Source organism: Spinacia oleracea, chromosome 1, assembly GCF_020520425.1.
Source record: "Spinacia oleracea cultivar Varoflay chromosome 1, BTI_SOV_V1, whole genome shotgun sequence".
NCBI classification, from domain to species: Eukaryota; Viridiplantae; Streptophyta; class Magnoliopsida; order Caryophyllales; family Amaranthaceae; genus Spinacia; species Spinacia oleracea.
In genome coordinates, this window is record NC_079487.1 from 117,541,321 (window position 1) to 117,560,328 (window position 19,008).

The 19,008-nt window shown below is 34.9% G+C and overlaps 2 protein-coding genes across 3 annotated transcripts; both read left to right on the forward strand.

Moving 5' to 3' along the window:
• Positions 1 to 3,612: 3,612 nt before the first annotated feature.
• LOC110784006 (uncharacterized) lies at positions 3,613 to 8,883 on the forward strand. The gene is made up of 2 exons (XM_021988417.2): positions 3,613 to 4,501; positions 7,794 to 8,883. Exons 1-2 carry the CDS (start codon positions 3,980 to 3,982, stop codon positions 8,817 to 8,819), a joined length of 1,548 nt encoding a protein of 515 aa, XP_021844109.2. The 5' UTR covers positions 3,613 to 3,979; the 3' UTR covers positions 8,820 to 8,883.
• Positions 8,884 to 14,766: 5,883 nt separating this feature from the next.
• On the forward strand, positions 14,767 to 18,771 carry LOC110783970 (uncharacterized). Of its 2 annotated transcripts, XM_056841328.1 has the most exons (4): positions 14,777 to 14,944; positions 15,034 to 15,111; positions 16,479 to 17,037; positions 17,150 to 18,771. In XM_056841328.1, exons 1-4 carry the CDS (start codon positions 14,912 to 14,914, stop codon positions 18,166 to 18,168), a joined length of 1,689 nt encoding a protein of 562 aa, XP_056697306.1. In that variant the 5' UTR covers positions 14,777 to 14,911; the 3' UTR covers positions 18,169 to 18,771. The 2 variants fall into 2 exon arrangements, with proteins under 2 accessions (XP_056697308.1, XP_056697306.1); XM_056841330.1 differs by lacking the exon at positions 15,034 to 15,111 and having other exon boundaries at positions 14,767 to 14,944.
• Positions 18,772 to 19,008: the final 237 nt, after the last annotated feature.

A 19,008-nucleotide genomic window follows, 5' to 3' on the forward strand; every position in this document is an offset into this window, starting at 1 on the left:
GAACACCAGCGATTGAAACGATTCATGATTCGCGAACCACGACCATAACCACCGGCAATTTAAGTTACTGCAGTGGCGGAAGGCGAGCAGCGGCTGTTGGTGGTGGTGTTCTGGTTCGATTTCGCGGCCACCAGAAACACCGCTGCCACCGGCGATTATATTTGCAGCAAGCAGCGAGTGGCGGCGAGCGGAGATCGGAGAGCCGGATGTTGATGGTGGCTACGAGCGGTGGCCGGATGTGGTGGTGTTCGAAAAGAGAAGAGAGAGAGAGGAATAGAAGAGAGAGAACAATCGCCACCACAACCGCGAGATACGAGCGGCCACAGGCAAGCGGCGATCGGCGTCCGGCGAACGGCGAGCAGTGACCAGCGAGCAGCGGCGGCGAGCAGCGAACTGAGCAGTGAGAGAAGCGTTCGAAAGGAGAGAGAGAAAGGGGAATCGAAGAGAGAGAAATAGGGCTGGAAATAATGAAAAAAATGGTTAAAAAATAATTATATTGGGATATTTGTAGATAATAATTACGAAAACGCCATTATTAAAAAGTGTTCTCACCGTAAGTAAGTGTTCTCACGAGAGCCTTCCTCTATATATATATATATATATATATATATATATATATATATATATATATATATATATATATATATATATATATATATATATATATATATATATATATATATATATATATATATATATATATATATTATACGACTTTTTCTGAGTCTGAATCCTCTAGAGTTTTAATAAAACTCTACAAGGTAGAGTTGTATCTAAACCATAAACTTTAAAATCAATGGATCATATTAGTGAGAAGGGGAAATCACGGGATGAATATTGATGAGAAAAAATATGAGGGATTTTTGAAAGATAATAAATGAGCCATTGATTTTTCATTCAATGGTTGATATTGCTCAAACTCTACCTTGAAGAGTTATTTTAGAACTCTACAGGATACAAAACCAGATTTTCTACCCTTTTATTTCTTTTAAATCTAGTAATATTGCATTTATGTTGGAAAACTTATAGTTTAAAATTTGAATATTTGACATGTTATTTTTGCAACACAAATAATTTATCGCAAGTTACGATCTTTGAAAAACGGAACGCCACTACGGTGGCACTACCTAACCGGCTAACCCGGTGCGATATGAAGTAACATACAAAATCACGTTAAGTCATTAAGGCTTTGTTTGGTTGAGGGGATTTGGGAGGAAAAGAAAAGAAAGAAAATGGTTTTATTATGTTCTCATGTTTGGTTAGATAAATTACATAGGATTTGATAGGAAAGGACAGGAAATGAGAGGAAAGATTCTTTATAAAAATTTCAGTTTCCTTTCCTCCCAAAATTGGAGGAATTTGACAGGAAAGAGAAAATTAAAAGTTGTCATTTATATTTCTTTCCTCTTCCCTTCATTTCCTTCCTATAAATGTGTACTCTATTCTTTTCTTCACACAACTATTATAGAAAATAGAATACAAGACGGTTATGTAAGTAACCGTACTCTATTCTTTTCTTCACACAACTGTTATATTAGAAATGTGTACTCTATACTTCTATGAAACGCTTAGCAAACTTAAGCGTTTTCTATTCAGCGTTTCTTATTCCAACTTTTATAGTAGTGTAGAGATCCTTTTTTGTTGGTTACTAAAGCAACAATGTGTTGCATTGCAAAGAAATTCTAGATGTCAAGTTGGATGACTGTTGCTTCAAGTTTGTGCTCTAATTTTTTAGTAGCAACAAACATAATGGTTTGTACGGAAGAAGCATATAGTATATGAAAAATTCTTAGGTAAAATGAAAGTGACACCAAGTTTGAGTTCATGGGATCCCACCTCCCTGAAGCTTTTCTAGACGTGTGCCCCAGTATTGTAGACCACCCCTTTCCTATGCGGAGGAGCTTCAATTGCCCCTGACTTTCCTCCACTGCCTACAAAACTCCAAACAACGTTGTAAGCAAACAATTTTAAGAATGGTTCATTTATATATTTTATAGGAATTTTTTTTTCTTTAGATGATCGAACTTTGTAAATAACTTTTTCTTACTTATTATTTGAGGTGATTAATTGTAGTAACATAATTGTAATTTTATTTATTATCTCACACGTATTGCGTGGATATAAGATTTATATATATACTCCCGTATGCATCGCGTGCATATAAGACTAGTGTGTGTTACAAACACATACTATCAGTTAGCCGCCTCGCCAACCTCTTAAGTTATAAATTAGTCGCCTCGCCAACTACGTACATTCATGATACATGCACTACAAAAAGTTGTACCATTAACGACGAGAAATCCCGTTGCTAAAGGCCAATAATCGTTGATTAACGACGGGTCGCGAACTTGCCATAAAAGGGGGCCGTCATTAATGGAAAATCCTGTCGTAAACCCGTCGTAAAAGCTTTTGCGACGGTTGTTCCCGTCTTTGTTTGGTTGTTAACCCCGTCGCAAAAAGCTTTTGCGACGGACATTTTGACCCATCGTTATTAGGTTGTCGTTAAAGATACACATTCTTGTAGTGATGTCGATCTTATTTTATAAATTATAATAATTTTACTTCGTTCCTTGGGGGACATAATTTTCTCTATATAAACAAGTAATCAGCTCATTATTAATGAATCATCCAAAAGTAGAAACTAGTACGTCCGTACAACATGTTTCAGTTTCACTCTATTTTTCTTCCCTCTTATTCTGCTTAACTTATCTCCCTCCATCTTGCTCATTCTTAGGTACTGCAAATTAAGAATCACGGTGTTGTGCTAATTCCGGATCGGACGATAATCGCGAGCTAATAAACGAATGGTAATCGCGACCTAGTTAATTAAGGCTTTATTATGTTCGACTTATTTTGACTCATTTAAGACAAAATAAGTCGATATAAGTTCAAATAATATAAGTTAAGAACAAATAAATTGTTTTCATACATTTTTCACACAAAAATAAATTTATTTTCAGGCAATATCTATTTTTCAGATAAATTCAGACAAAACAAATAGAATAAAACGGAGCCTAAACAAATTTTGTATTCGATCAATTATTTTCATCTCTAGCATGTTTCTGAATTTTTAATATTTTTTGTTCTTGGCCGCCGGCTATGATGCATCAGGCTCGTCCAAATATTACCCCCAAAATATTATGCAGCATGCTGGAGGTAAGATAAGCTCATTGCCTTTGATGAAGTTATGCTATTTAGAAATTACTGCCCATTCACTTCAATTACAATGATAATGATTAATTAATATATTGCAGGAGAGTAATATCCATAGGCCAAAGAGTCAGCAAGGCGATATCCTAAAAGGGGTAAGGATCGGAGTAAGGACAACTTCTATTTTCTAAGAATGATGTGATGGTTAATTAATTTGTTGTATTCTGTTAAATATTAATCTAGAAAAATCTAGAAATATGTGGTTGTAAATTATAATCTAGAATAATATTAGGAAATATCTAGGAGATACCTAGAAAAATTTAGTAACTAAAATGTCTAGAATTATCGTAAGAAAAATCTAGATGATGAGGGGAGTAGAAGAATGTAGAAACTATAATACAACAACTATAAATATGTTGTATTTGCATAGGTTTAGGGGTGAGCAAATCAAGAGAGCTCCCACAAAAATATGAGTGAGGGGTAGAAACAAGAGTTCTACCAAAGAGATAAGTGAGAGACATGAGCTCTCGCAAATATTGTTGTACAATTCTTATTAATGTAATCAAGTTTTATCAATACAATTTTGTTATATAATTGAGATCCACCAAAACTTCCGCATGCGTCCTCAAATTTCTATCATATTCTTTTAGATTACAAGTTTTGGATCGTTTGTCAATATATGCATAACTTTGATTGAATTTGTTAAATACGGGCCTGGGCTTCACACGTCATTGAGAAAGAGAGTTCGCTTGACAAGACCGTATGAGGTTCCACCTTAAAACCATATGGTAATAAGGGAGTAACCCTTGGCCTTATCAATGTTTTATAAATGTGGGACTCTCACACATGTTGTTTCACGAGTCAGATCTTAACAGAATTGAACATGCAGTATTTTCGGCTTGATGGTTCAACATGGGAAAAGTCTCCTCCATTAGTGAACGCATTGAAAGCAGCCGGAGAAGAGAAGATAGCAAGTTTTCTATTTCCAGGACACTTTAGAGGTCAAAGAGTACCAACGTCAATGATTGAACTCATTGGTGATAGACCTTTCCTTTATGACTTAGCCGAGATTGACAACTTATCTACTCCAATTGGCCCTATTTTGGAAGCACAAAACCAAGCAGCGGAGGTTTTTGGGGCCTCGAAAACATGGTTTCTTGTTGGAGGTACAACTTCTGGAGTCCATGCAGCTATAATGGGTGTTTGTAGTCCCGGTGACGCTCTCATTCTACCGCGTAATTCTCACGTTTCGGCAACTTCTGCCATGGTCTTATCCGGGTTGGTTCCTAAGTATATTTTCCCTGAATATGATTTTGATTGGGACATTCCTACTGCAGTCTCTCCATCTCAGGCAAGTTCCAAATTAATCAAATCTTTGTATACTCTATATTATTTGTTTTTACATGCACTGGCTATATCATATGGAGTACTTTCTCTGTTTCTTAATGGATGCATCATTTGACTTTTCCTTTATAAATATAAAGTATAAAATTTTAACCATCAATATCTTTAAGTACGGAGTATATACTAGTAAAAGTTACAAAAGTTGATATTTTAAAACTTAAACATTGAAAACTGAGATTAACCCAACAACAATCAAATAATGATATATGTACTTATTTATATACTAAACGTGGTACGGAGTAATATTTATATAATAAACGTGATAAAAGTTAGTATTTGAAACGTGAAAAAGTCAAAACGATACATCTATTAACAAACAGAGTACATGCACAATAACAACGCTTCAAATGACCGACTGTTGATACGTAGTGCTTTTTATAAAAAAATGTATGAGCAGTGGGTGTAAGAAAAAGTAGATAATAATAATTTTTTAAAAAGAAATATTCGAATTATGTAAATTAAGTTGAACGTAAAACTATAAAAGTGATCGCCAAAAATTGAATTAAGTGAGCACTTGTTTCATCATGAATTAAAATTATTTGTTCAAAATTTGTGTACCACTATTAACGAGGTCTTGATCTAAACGTCCATGATTAAACGATTTAAACCTCCATTAAATCAACAATTCTTTTCTTTCCACTTGATTTCTTGGAACTTCGAGCATTAAAATTATAAGAACAAACACAAATAAAATGGTAAAGAATTCAAAATCAAAGAAATCATTGGGGAGAGGTTGAAGAAGCCATGATATTGTATAAGTGAATTACTCCCTTCGAATCTAAATGTTATTCCCGTTTCCTTTTTTAGTGTCTCAAAATAATATTCCCATTTCTTTTATTTCCTTTTTAATCTCTTCCTTGTAATTTTAACTTTGTAATTCTATTGGTTTATCAATAAAAAACCTTGTAGTCTCATTGGTTGGTTTAAGTTTGGATGCATTAATGAGTTGACATTTTTATTCCTAAAATTCTATTGGTTCAACTATTTTGTTTTCTTGTAAAAATGGAATCAAAAAGCAACAATTCCCCATAAAACTACATTAATAATAGTTAATCTTATAATGTTTCTTTTTTCTTAATAACCGCGTAAAATGACAAACGGGAATAACATTTAGGTTCGGAGGGAATAATATGTAACTTATTATAAATTGACATTCTTATTTTTTTTTTCAATTAAATTAAAACAATTTTTTGATGTAATATTTATTATATTTGTTTTATCCAACCTGAATGGTCTGGATTTAATGCTAAATACCAATGGTCTAGATTTAAAGATTACAATAACTATATACATTTTTGTTGTAGCCATTGTAAAATAATCCACATTTTATAATAGGTAAAAGATTTGAATCATCGTTCCCCCACCTATCTATACTATATATTAAAAGGCGTCTATGAGAAAGTGAACCCTTGACCTAGAGTTTAAATAATAAAGCTTTTTACCACTAAGCTATTAGATGTTTCATGTTATTATTGAAAAAAAAACACATATAACTAGAAGTGAATGTTATTAATATAGTAACTCGGGCATCGCCTGGGCCCAAAAACTAGTTTGTAATTCGTATTGTGCCTCATTCAATTCTGCAAAAAAATATTTTATGTACGTACCACTTATATATGCACCCATCTCTGTTATTGGTTGATACTCGTACTTAATCAACTACTTTTGCTTTCATTATTCATAGTATTCCCTCTGTTACTAGGATCTTTTACCAAACTAGCTACTTTTAAAATTTTATTTACCAAAACGGCTAGTTTTAAATTGTATTTTCCAAAGTAGCTATTCTTTAATTAGTTTCAAAAAAAAAGTAGCTAATTTTTTACTTTCAATTAAAAACCAATAAACCGGTTTGAGTTTTTTTAAAACCAATTAACCGGTTTAATTTTTTTACACAGTGAACCGATATGAATTTTTTTATTAATGAACCGATTGACAATTTACTTATATTTTTAGCCTCTTAGCAACTTCAAAGTTTTTAAAAGACTTGCTCGCAAATATTACAAATATAAAGAAATTAGTTGAACCTTGTTGCAGATATTGTTAATCCGATCTCTTAGCTACGCGAATTCGTTGTGTTAAACGAATTTGCTTGGCAAACTCGATCAACCAAGAACTTAACATACTCTAAAACCGTGTGCGTGAAAGTGACATGAAGGAGAAAAGTAACGCGTGCAATAAATGCGTCTAACAATGCAAATTTTTGCGTCTATTATCCCTACAAGTCGGACCACTATCTTACTATACTCAATTGTAATTTTTTATTTTTTAAATTACTGTAATTTCTCATTATTAAGTTGAAACTATGAATTGAATAAAAATTAATTAAAATAATTAATTAATAATTAACTTATCATTGGAGCAAGAAATATGTAGCAAGTGTGTAACTTGAGAAGATAATGCGTCATAACAAGCATGCATAATAAAAAAAAATCCGACCATTGAAGTTTATATTGTCAAAAAGTAAACATAATTAAAATATTAAAATGGGTAAAAAAAAATGAACTTAAAGTATTACTATGCTGTATCGTGTATGTATCAAAATTAAACCATCAAAAGCAACATTTTATATTATTTATGGGCAAATTCAAAAGAAAGATTAATTGGGATTATAAAGTAAACAAAAATAAAAGATAACTAAACCCCCCAAAAGCCGGTTAACTATACTAAAAAAATGCACCAAACAAAACCAGTTTAATTGTTTTTGCCACAAAATGAAAATAGTCATTTTGGTAAATAAATTATACGTAGTAGCTAATTTGGTAAATAGATTTTAAAAGTAGCCATTTTGGTAAATAAAATTGTAAAAGTAGCTAGTTTGGTAAAAGATCCCTGTTCCTAAATATTCTTTCCATTTCTCTTTGGCACGTACACTTGTCAATGCATATTTTACATCGTTAATATCTTTAATTATGTGTTATTAAAAATTATAATTTTTTCATATTGTTAAAGTACTTACTCATTGAGACGGATTAAACAAGACCCCGCATGACTATATTTTTTCTTATACATTGAATATAATTCAAAAGATTTTCTTCCATTGTGAATAGTACGTATCAAGATTCCAAATTGGAAGGAAAAAAAACCGGAGGGAGTAGTATGTAGCTAGTACGAAGTATTTGATGATTTACATACCACTTATATATGCACCGATCTATGTTATTTGTCAAGTGTAGTAGCATGCAGGGTACGTATATAATTTGTCATAGTAACAACAAAATGCAATCTCTCTTCGAATGTAGGTTGAAAAGGCAATAGAGGAGCTGAAATCCGAAGGCTTAAAAACGGGTGCTGTTTTCATAACATCCCCAACATACCATGGCATATGCAGCAACCTCAAAGAGATCTCAACACTATGTCACCTCCACAACATTCCTCTTATTGTTGACGAGGCTCACGGCGCTCACTTCGGTTTTCACCCATCACTTCCCTTACCGGCCCTCCAGCAAGGCGCCGATGTGGTTATACAATCCACTCATAAAGTGTTATTCTCCCTTACTCAGTCATCAATGTTACATGTCTCTAAAACCAACACTATTGTTGACAAGGGCAGAATCAGCAAATGCCTTCAAAGCCTTCAAACTACTAGTCCAAGTCTTTTACTTTTAGCTTCATTGGATGCTACAACATCTCAATTGAGCCAAAACCCGTCAACTATTTTCGACAACCCGGTCCATTTAGCAATGGAGGCTAAACATAAAATCAAACTAATCCCAGGTTACACCATCTTGGATTTCCCTAACATCGACCCGTTACGAGTTACTGTCGGAGTATTTGATCTCGGCTTTTCGGGTTATGAAGTTGATGACTTCTTATTTATGGATCAAAAGGTAGTCTCAGAGCTCCCTGGACCAAGGTTTATAACATTACCGTTTTGTCCAGGAACTTGTAAAGAACACGTAGATAGGCTAATATTGGGGTTTAAGAATTTTATATCGTCTCCAAATTTTAACCTAGAAAGGTCCCACACTTTCTCACATTCAATAAATAAACGAGTTGATCTCGAACCGTGGATTGATATTAAGATGGAATTAGCTCCACGAGAGGCTTTCTTTGCTAAGAAGAAAAAGGTGAGTATTGAAGACGCCGTCGGGAAAATATGTGGGGAGTTGGTATGTCCATTTCCACCTGGTATTCCGATTACCACACCGGGTGAGGTGATCTCGGAAAGAGTTATACAGATTTTATTGCAATGTAAAGATGAGGGTGTTAAACTTGTTGGGGTTTCTGATCCTCTTTTGTCTTCGATACTTATATGTGATGTTTAAATGTTATTTAGTTTGCATGTTAATTACTCCATCAATTATTATCCCTACTCTTGTCAAAAAAAAATGTTATCCCTACATTATTGATAAATAAATAAATAAAATGTTATTGCTACGTTATTGATAAATAAGATGTGATTTTGTTTGCGTGTTAATTACATGATTTATTATCGCAGACATTATAAATCAATAAGATATGTGTTCCGGTATTGGAATCGGGTGGTGTAGTCGGGCTCCGAGATCTTGAGTGTGGAGTGAGTTCCTGCAAAGTGAACCCCGGGCCCGGGGGAGGTTCCCCGGATCGGGGCCTCCGACGCCCAACATTAGTATCCAGTAGATAATATATAGAGAGAAAGTAGAGAGTAGAGTGTGAGAATGGAGGAGAGACCCTTACCTTCCCCCCATAAACTGGTATTTATAGGGGTTTTGTGGATTTAGGTCATGGACCAATTATGTTACATGGTTTGGGCCTTGAGTCTATGGGCCTTGGGACCCTTAATTGGGCTCAAGAGAGTATGTGACCTTGTACTTAAATTAGCCCACGGGAGTATCCCGTACAACTAGCCCCCTCAGAGTAAGTACAACCGTCTAGACTGTTGTGCTTGCTCTGAAAAACTGAATCATCCCGTACAACTAGTCCCCTCAGAGTAACTGTAGTACGTTTACTGCTGCAGTTGCTCTGAAAAAAGATGAATGACTCCCATACAACTAGCCCACTTATCTGTATATTTTCGCAGAATGGGTAGGTGCTTCGATTATGTATGGTATTTGACTAGCCCCTTCAGAACCGATGTAACCTGCTTATGAGGTGAAAATATGCAGATAAAAAATACTATCTTAAATTTTCTTTTTCTGGTCGACTAGCCCCCTTGATTTTTTTTTTTTTATTTTTATTTTTTATTTTTATTTTTAGGCTGACTATCCCCTTGACTTTTTAGGCCGACTAGCCCCCTTGACTTTTTAGGCCGACTAGCCCCCTTGACTTTTTAAGCTGACAAGCCCCCTTGACTTTTTAGGCCGACTAGCCCCCTTGACTTTTTAGGCTGACTAGCCCCCTTTACTTTTTAGGCCGACTAGCCCCCTTTACTTTTTAGGCCGACTAGCCCCCTTGACTTTTTAGGTTGACTGTTCTCTTCCGGTGACGCAATCTGCGAACGAGCTCGTGGAGTAGTCGGGTATTGGAAAAAGGTGGTGTAGTCGGGCTCCGAGATCTTGAGTGTGGAGTGAGTTCCTGCAAAGTGAACCCCGGGCCCGGGGGAGGTTCCCCAGATCGGGGCCTCCGACGCCCAACATTAGTATCCAGTAGATAATATAGAGAGAGAAAGTAGAGAGTAGAGTGTGAGAATGGAGGAGAGACCCTTACCTTCCCCCCATAAACCGGTATTTATAGGGGTTTTGTGGATTTAGGTCATGGACCAATTATGTTACATGGTTTGGGCCTTGAGTCTATGGGCCTTGGGACCCTTAATTGGGCTCAAGAGAGTATGTGACCTTGTACTTAAATTAGCTCACGGGAATATCCCGTACAACTAGCCCCCTCAGAATAAGTACAACCGTCTAGACTGTTGTGCTTGCTCTGAAAAAATGAATCATCCCGTACAATATGATTTAATTTGCGTGTTACATGATTTATTATCCCGATATTATTAATCAATAAGATAAATCTCACACACAATTATTCACAAATACTTTATTGTTATTGACGGGCACATCATGCATGAATGTCGTCAATTGATTAGGGAACCGAGGAGTTTCTCTCTTTCATTATTACAAGGAAGGAAGTAGAGCCACAAATTGACTTGTAAATAGAGGAGTCGAGCAGACAACGAAGGTCAATCGAGAACCCGAGATAATCCAACACCCACTTTCGGATGTGAGTCGCATTTTTTCATGAAGACATAGTCGGGGTAGCTCTACCTTTGTAGGCTGAAAATGAAAATGAATATTTACTGATTTGAATATGATGATCACAACTCATTTAAAAATGAACATTTATTGATTTGAAAATGATGATCATGCAAAGAAAACAAATAGGTTATAACGAAAGAACAAGGGTTTAAAAGATGCTCAGTAATAGAACAATAAAGAACAAAGAATACAAATGGTATGAACAATTTCATTATGAACATTGACCAAATGATTATTATGAACAAACAAATAAACAAGAAAGAACAAAGAATACAGCAATTATGAACAACTTTACGATAAATTTTAAAAAACAACATGAAAGAACAAACATTACAACAAGAAAGAACAAACAATACAAAAAGAACAAACAAACAATATAGACGCTTGTAAAAACATAAAAGTTCAATAAAGAACTTAATTTCATTATAAAAATTAACCAGATGATTATTATAAACAAACAAATAAACAAAAAAAAACAAATAATTCAACAAAAAAAAAACAACATAAAATTCCAGAAGAAAGAACAAACAATACAACAATGAACAATTTTATGATGAATTTAAAAAAAATCATGAAAGAACAAATTGTACCATAAGAAAGAACAAATAATACAGATGCGTCGTTTTTTGGGTACAGCCAGAGCTGATTGGCCACGGATACACCAGTTAGGGGCTACAGCCTACAGGGCCACCCAAATTTTTGGCTGCATAGCTATGCATGCAATTTTGCATGCATATGCGTTTCAAATGCTTCGTTTTGAAAGTTTCAGCCTTCCTGTTTCATTTTTTTTATTTTCAGTGTTAAATTTTAAATTTTAATTTTAAAATTTTAAAATTTTAAATTTCATTTTTTTTAAACTTTTTATCACGGTTGTTTTCCAAAAAAAAACATCTCATTATTTGAGTAAGCTGCAAGCACACATAATAAACAAACAAATGGACATTTAAATTAATTTTATGAACATGTCATTTATTTTCTATATATTTCCTCTATTTTAGTTGTTGCTGCCTATTTTCTCTTTCTATATGCTTCTAATTTTTCCGCTTCCTTTCGGCTTCCACTTTTTTCGCTACACCGGTCTCTTCTCTTTCTATCGGCTTCCTTATTTGCAGATTTTTTTTCTTGTTGCTTCCGCCTTCAATTCTTGCAGCCTCTCTTAATACCACATCTTCCATTTCTAAATCGTTTTTTTCTCTTTTGTTGGCGCATTCATATTAATTTTTTCCTTCCTGCAGAAAAATCATAATGTTGTTATAGTTGAACATTATTATGTATAAGTTGAATATATGACTTGAGAAACTGAACATCACACAAAACTGTTTTTATTTATGAACATATCATAGTTTTATAAGTTGAATTTAGTTGAACATGATTATTTATAAGTTGAACATGAGACTTGAGAAACTGAACATCACACAAACGTGTTCTTATTTGTGAACATCATCTTTTATAAATTGAACATCATATTTTATAAGTTGAACATGAAGAATTATAAACTGAACATGACAATATTTAGACAGCGCCACTTTTTATCTTTTAGTAAAGAATAATAAACATTTTCTTATTACTGTTGTTGCTTGCCTTTAGTTGAACATGATTTTGTACATAATTATTTATAAGTTGAACATGAGACTTGAGAAACTAAACATCTCACAAAAGTATTAAACATATATTAGTTTTATAAGTTGAATTTAGTTGAACATGATTTTGTATAAGTTGAACATAAGACTTGAAAAACTAAACATCACTCAAAAGTTTTCTTATTTGTGAACATCATCTTTTATAAACATCGTCTTTTATAAATTGAACATGATGAGTTATAAACTGAACATTAATATTTAGAGAGTGCCAATTTTTAGTAAAGAATAATGAACACATGCTTATACAATCTGAACATGATATTTTAGTAAAGAATTAATGATCATCTGTTTTTAATTAAAAATGAACTTGACATGATATCAAACATAGTATGAACATTAAATTTCTAAAACTTAACATTGAGTTTTAAAAATTGAACATAAACAAGATTAATAGGTGATTTTTTTAGAAACTAAAAAAAGTCACCTATTATTGATTTAAACACATTTACTCCAGAATCGAGTATTAAATATTTTAACAATAATTTAAATTTACAAACCCAGAAATCGAACATCACACAAAGGTATTGAACATATATTAGTTTTATAAGTTAAATTTAGTTGACATGATTTTGTATAAGTTGAACATAAGGCTTGAGAAACCGAACATCACAGAAAAGTATTGTACATATATTAGTTTAATAAGTTAAATTTAGTTGAACGTGATTTTGTATAAGTTGAACATAAGACTTGAGAAACTGAATATCACACAAAAATATTGAACATATTATAGTTTTATAAGTTGAACATGATTCTTTATAGGTTGAACAAGAGAGTTGAAAAACTGAACATCACTCAAAATCAAGACTAACAAAGTAGCAAATTAATCATTTCTAAAGAAGAAAATATCTGTTCAACAATATTATCAGCGTAAATTAGATGAAGCTAATAATAATTACTATGATTAATGAAATTAATCCATATCACAACCAAAAGTTAAGCAATGCAACTTGAGTTAACATTTCACAATTACACAAACTACATAATTAGATAGATGTTTTTGGTGCAAAACATAGTTGATAGATAATCACATCATATATTGTTCAAAAAATAAAAATAATTAACATCACACAAAAGTGTTGAATTTAGTTGAACATGATTTTGTGTAAATTGAACATGATTCTTTATAAGTTGAACATGAGAGTTGAGAAACTAAACATCACACAAAAATATTGAACATATATTAATTTTACAATTTAAATTTATTTGAACATGATTTTGTGTAAATTGAACATGATTCTTTATAAATTGAACATGAGAGTTGAAAAACTAAACATCGCACAAAAATCTTATTACTTGTGAACTATCATACATAACAACAATCCTAACCACAATACCACCAACAATAACAATATCAAAATTAACAAATGTAGTTAAATTTAGTTGAACATGATTTTGTGTAAAATTGAACATGATCCTTTATAATTTGAACACGAGAGTTGAAAAACTGAACATCACACAAAAATATTATTATTTGTGAATAAATATTCAGCAATAACTATCACAAGTACAACCACCAAAAATACAGAAATTAATCGACAAAAATAAAAGGAAATGAAAGAGAAATAGAAATTACATGCCACACCAATCAATATAGCTTTCTTCAAAACATTATTGGCACCATGAGCACACCTCTCCCTCTTGCAACACTCCCATAACTAAAGATGAAAGCCAAATCAGTCAACAAAATTAATTAATTAATTAATTTATTTTAATACTTGAAATTTAAAATCAATCGAACAATAAATTAATGAATCTGATCAAAACAAACATGAAGCAGCCATACTAATAGAAAATGATGAAGCTAGAAAAAATGTGAGATTAATGTGCATAAAAACGCATAAATTGTGGGAAAGAAAAAGGAGGAGATGGTTAAAACTTAAAAGTATTAGTTACCTTCAATGGCAATGCGAGAACGAGAAAAAGTCTTGGATCTACGGCTTGAAGCCCTGCCTCTCTGCCGAAAGACGGTGCAATCATCAGCAATCTCCGCTCAATTTGGACAACATATCGTCGTAGGTAGGAAGCCTCTCAAGCGTCGCGACGAAGAACACTAATAGATCGGCGAAGAAGTACAATATTTTCCGACGGCATATAGTCGGCAGCGGTGGAAGAAAATCGGAATAGGTGTTAGCGGCGGAAGGAAAGAGTGAGCACATCATATCGACGACGGCGCATCAATGGAGGAAAGAGAGTGAGAGGTTTTGATGAGAGAGAAAATGGTGAGAGAAAATGGGCGGAGGTTTGAGGTGAGAGAAAATGGGTATGTGATATAGGCGCGTGATTTCTTATTGATGAAACACAGTCGTTTCATTGCATATGCATATATAGATGGGTGCATACCTATCTATATATTAATAATTATACAGGGCCACATACCCTTGGGCATTATTTGGGCCAACCTTCAAAAGAAACCAGTTTGGAGCGACCATATCAAGGCCCACAACTATGTTGAGTATTGAGTTATCCGATTGAAAAGAGTGGGAGCCAAACATATTCTGCCTCCGGGTCCGGGAGATAGATAGCTCATAGCTCAGACAAACTGCGGCAATGGCTTCCATCTCCTCGCTCTTCCCCCAATTCGTAAGCTGTCTCTCTCTCTCTCTTTTTCTCAATTCCATTAATTTTTTGCTTTAATCTTCACCATGCTCATTCTCTCTCTTCCCAAACAGAATTTCTGTATCAAATTCTGCAGCCGGAGCTCTTCTCCAACTAGCCGTTCAACCTCAAAGATTCATAGCAATTCCAAAGTAACTTCTTTTTCATATTTTTAGACCGTTTATTTCCTTAATACTGTCCCTTCCACTTTAATCGGCCACATTCACTTGATTAGAGGTACAAACATTTGTTATGATATTGCATCTAACTCAAAATTGGTAAGAGTATTAAGTATATGGACAATGGCCTATTAGTCCTTGTGTTGGGACTTTTGGAAATAGAAATGTTGCCTGTTGAATTGAGAAAGACGGAGTATTGATTTTCCGAATTACACCGATGCTTGCCTTTTTAAGAGAAAGTTTTATGAGTGTTTGAAGTTGGGTTTATGTAATTTGAGGGTTTTGGATGTATTAAGTCTGATAGAACCAGTAAAGGATGATCAAAAAATTAGTTTATGTATGAAATTGATCAATTTGATTTTACTTTTGTAATCACAAATCAGTCTTTTAGGGCTTGGGAGTTGATTAGTAATGAGGACATAGGTTATTGGTTGCCAGGTCCTATGTGCAAATATGATAGAGTATAAAACTAATATTGGGGCTTCAACCATCAGCTTAAGCTTTTGGTTGAGTTGGTCCTTTGAAATGGTATCAGAGCCAACGTGACGCAAAGGTCACGGGTTCGAATCTCATCCACCCCTCCTTTCAAAGTGGAATATTTCGCGCTAGGTATGAGGAGGCCTATGCTGCATCCACACTTCAAGCCCAAAGGGTTTTCATGTGAGGGTAATATTGGGGCTTCAACCATCAGTTTAAGCTTTTGGTTGAGTTGGTCCTTTGACAAAATACTCTTGGCCGTTACGCAATAAATAGCAGAAAAGGCTGCTTGTGTTAGTAGCCATTCCATATCAGAATAAAGTAGCCCCTAAATTAGTACTGTGATGTGGTAAAGTTATGAGTATTTCGATCCAACACTGCCTATGCGGTGAAGGAAAGTGAACTTAGCATTATATTTTGTTTTCTATATTTTCAGATCATTCTATTGATTGAGAATACTAGAATAGAAAGTTCGTCGCCCTAATACGTTATGTTCTAAAGATATGCGATAATGGGAGATAGAATGGAGAAATGGTAGCCTACAGAAAAATTTGATATTAAAGTTGATAAGAAAAGTGCTTTGACATGCTGGGTTAGTGGGTTGTTAGCGTTCTGTTCACTGTTGAGCTCTTTGTTTGTACTTCTGGGTAAGATTAAGATCGTGGACTAGTTTGCTGGAACAGCTGTGTATTCTGATGATGTAAATGAGAGACTCTACATGATTAAGGAGAAAAATGTTCTGAAATTAGGTCCTAAACTGCTAGATGGAGATAATATAAAGCTGTTTACCTCTATTAAAGATGCAATCCTTCCTTCTATTTTACGCAGAAGTTCAAAGTTGCTATGCTATTATTATCTTGCAGGAAAGTATCTTCCTTGAGACACATAGTAAGGAAGAGGAGTCCACACATGGAGGATTATGGAAAACGTCAAACAATGATTCAAAGGTTTACCGTCCTGAGACGAGTCAGCAGCAGAAGCTGCCCCCACTAATTACTGCCTTAGAAGCTGCTGCTGCAGAAAATGCTGCAAGTTTTCATTTCCCTGGACACAACAGAGGTAGAGCGGCTCCATCCTCATTGACCAAGCTCATCGGTCAAAGACCCTTCCATCATGACTTACCTGAGCTGCCCGAGCTTGACAATCTATTTGCCCCAGAAGGTCCTATTCTAGAAGCACAGAAGCAAGCTGCTGAAATATTTGGGGCATCAGAAACCTGGTTTCTTGTAGGAGGTACAACCTGTGGAATCCAAGCAGCTATCATGGCTATCTGCAGCCCTGGAGATACGTTGATTCTCCCTCGCAATTCCCACATTTCAGCAATCTCTGCAATGGTGTTGTGTGGAGTGGTACCGAAGTATATTTTTCCTCATTATGATTGTGACTGGGACATCGCTGCTGCTGTCTCTCCATCAGAGGCAAGTTCAAACTGCTGATTGGAACTTTCCTGGTAGGATTAAAATAGCTCTAGTGCAGAATTTTCTGTTCATGGGATGATTATTTTGTAACAAAATTCAGTTTTCATGACAGGTAGAGAAAGCAATCAAGGAATTGGAAATGAAAGGCCAAAAACCAGCAGCTGTTTTTGTCACTTCCCCTACCTATCATGGGATATGTAGCAACTTAAAGGAGATTTCACATCTCTGTCACACACGGGATATTCCTCTTATCGTAGATGAGGCTCATGGAGCCCACTTTGGTTTTCACCCAATGCTTCCTGATTCAGCCCTCCAGCAAGGGGTTGATGTGGCTGTTCAATCCACTCATAAAGTGTTGTGCTCTCTTACTCAATCATCGATGTTACATCTATCTGGGAAACTTGTTGACAGGGAAAAACTCTGCAGATGTCTTCAAACACTACAGAGTACTAGCCCAAGTTACTTGCTTTTAGCCTCACTAGATGCTGCTGCAGCTCAGCTCAAAGAGAACCCATCGGCTTTTTTTGAAAATGCTATCCATCTAGCAATTGAAGCTAAAAATATCATGGAACAGATCCCAGGCATCTCGGTCCTTGATTTTCCCAACTTGTCTGAGTTTATTGCCATTGACCCTTTACGGGTGACTCTTGGCTTTTATGATCTTGGTCTCAGTGGGTATGAAGCTGATGACTTCTTATTTAAGGATCAAAGAATAATATCTGAGCTCTCTGGGTCTCACTCTGTTACATTTCCATTTACTCCAGGAACTTGTAGAGAGCATGTCAACCGGTTAGTCTTAGGGGTCAAGATTTTATCGTCATCTTTCCTCTTACATCAGAAGAAAAAGCAGGGAATGAAGCTTGCTGATCTGAAGCCCTTTGATGATATCAGTATTCAACTCACTCCAAGGGAGGCCTTCTTTGCAAAGAAAAGACGGGTAAATATCAAAGATGCAATTGGAAAGATATGTGGAGAGTTGATATGCCCATATCCTCCCGGTATTCCAATAATGATTCCTGGTGAACTGGTCTCAGAACGAGCTTTAAATATGTTACAGCAATCTAAAGCCTTTGGCGCTACAATAAGTGGAGCTTCTGACCCTGGTCTTTCATCAATGGTTATATGTGATGTTTAAGCAGGCTTCGGTTTCTCCGAAACAAAAAGAGAAATAGTAAGGAAAAATTCTGATTGTTACAGCACACGAAGTTCTGTTCCAACTTCCAAGTCTATAACTGTAGACTCTTCCGCAATAAAAAAAAGAGAGCTATTGCACAGTTGTAGGAGGAGAAGTTATAGAGAGAATCGGAGCAATTGGATGGAACTAACAGCCCAAGAAGCAGATTCAGTCCCATCAGATGATATCAGTTCTGTAGATTGTAGACACACCAACCGTACCATATATTGATTTTTTCTGGACCGGCATTTATCAGGGTTATGTCAAAGTGATCTAGGTTGCCTGGTGCTCCGTGTGACCAGTGTCTCTTACTGCTTACACGTTACAAGACCTCTGTATCAAGCATCTGCACACTTGCCATGAGGGATAGTCTTATTCTGGCCCTTTAGATCAAGTGAAGTACAGAGTAATGATCATAGTTGTTTATAACCAACTTAAGTTGATTTTCAAATCAACTTTTATGTATTTGCCAAGGTTCACCAGAAGTTGCATGATTTTCTGGGCTGATTTTTTGCACAAATACATTTGAAGCCTCGATGATTATGTTAAGAAATTTCCTAGTAACTCTCTGCGACTCCAACAACTCGATAACTCTCAAAACACTCACATCAATGGTAACTGGTAAGAACTCTCATCAAGCTCTAAGGCTATTTTTTATTTATTCTAGTTTTCCATCAAAAAGAAAAGTTCTCAGGCCAACATAATGTTGTCTTATATATGAAGATCTTCCACCAAGGACTCTTACAAGAAAATCCACAGATTTAAGAAACCATCTTTACAAATTGTAAACCTTGGTATGTA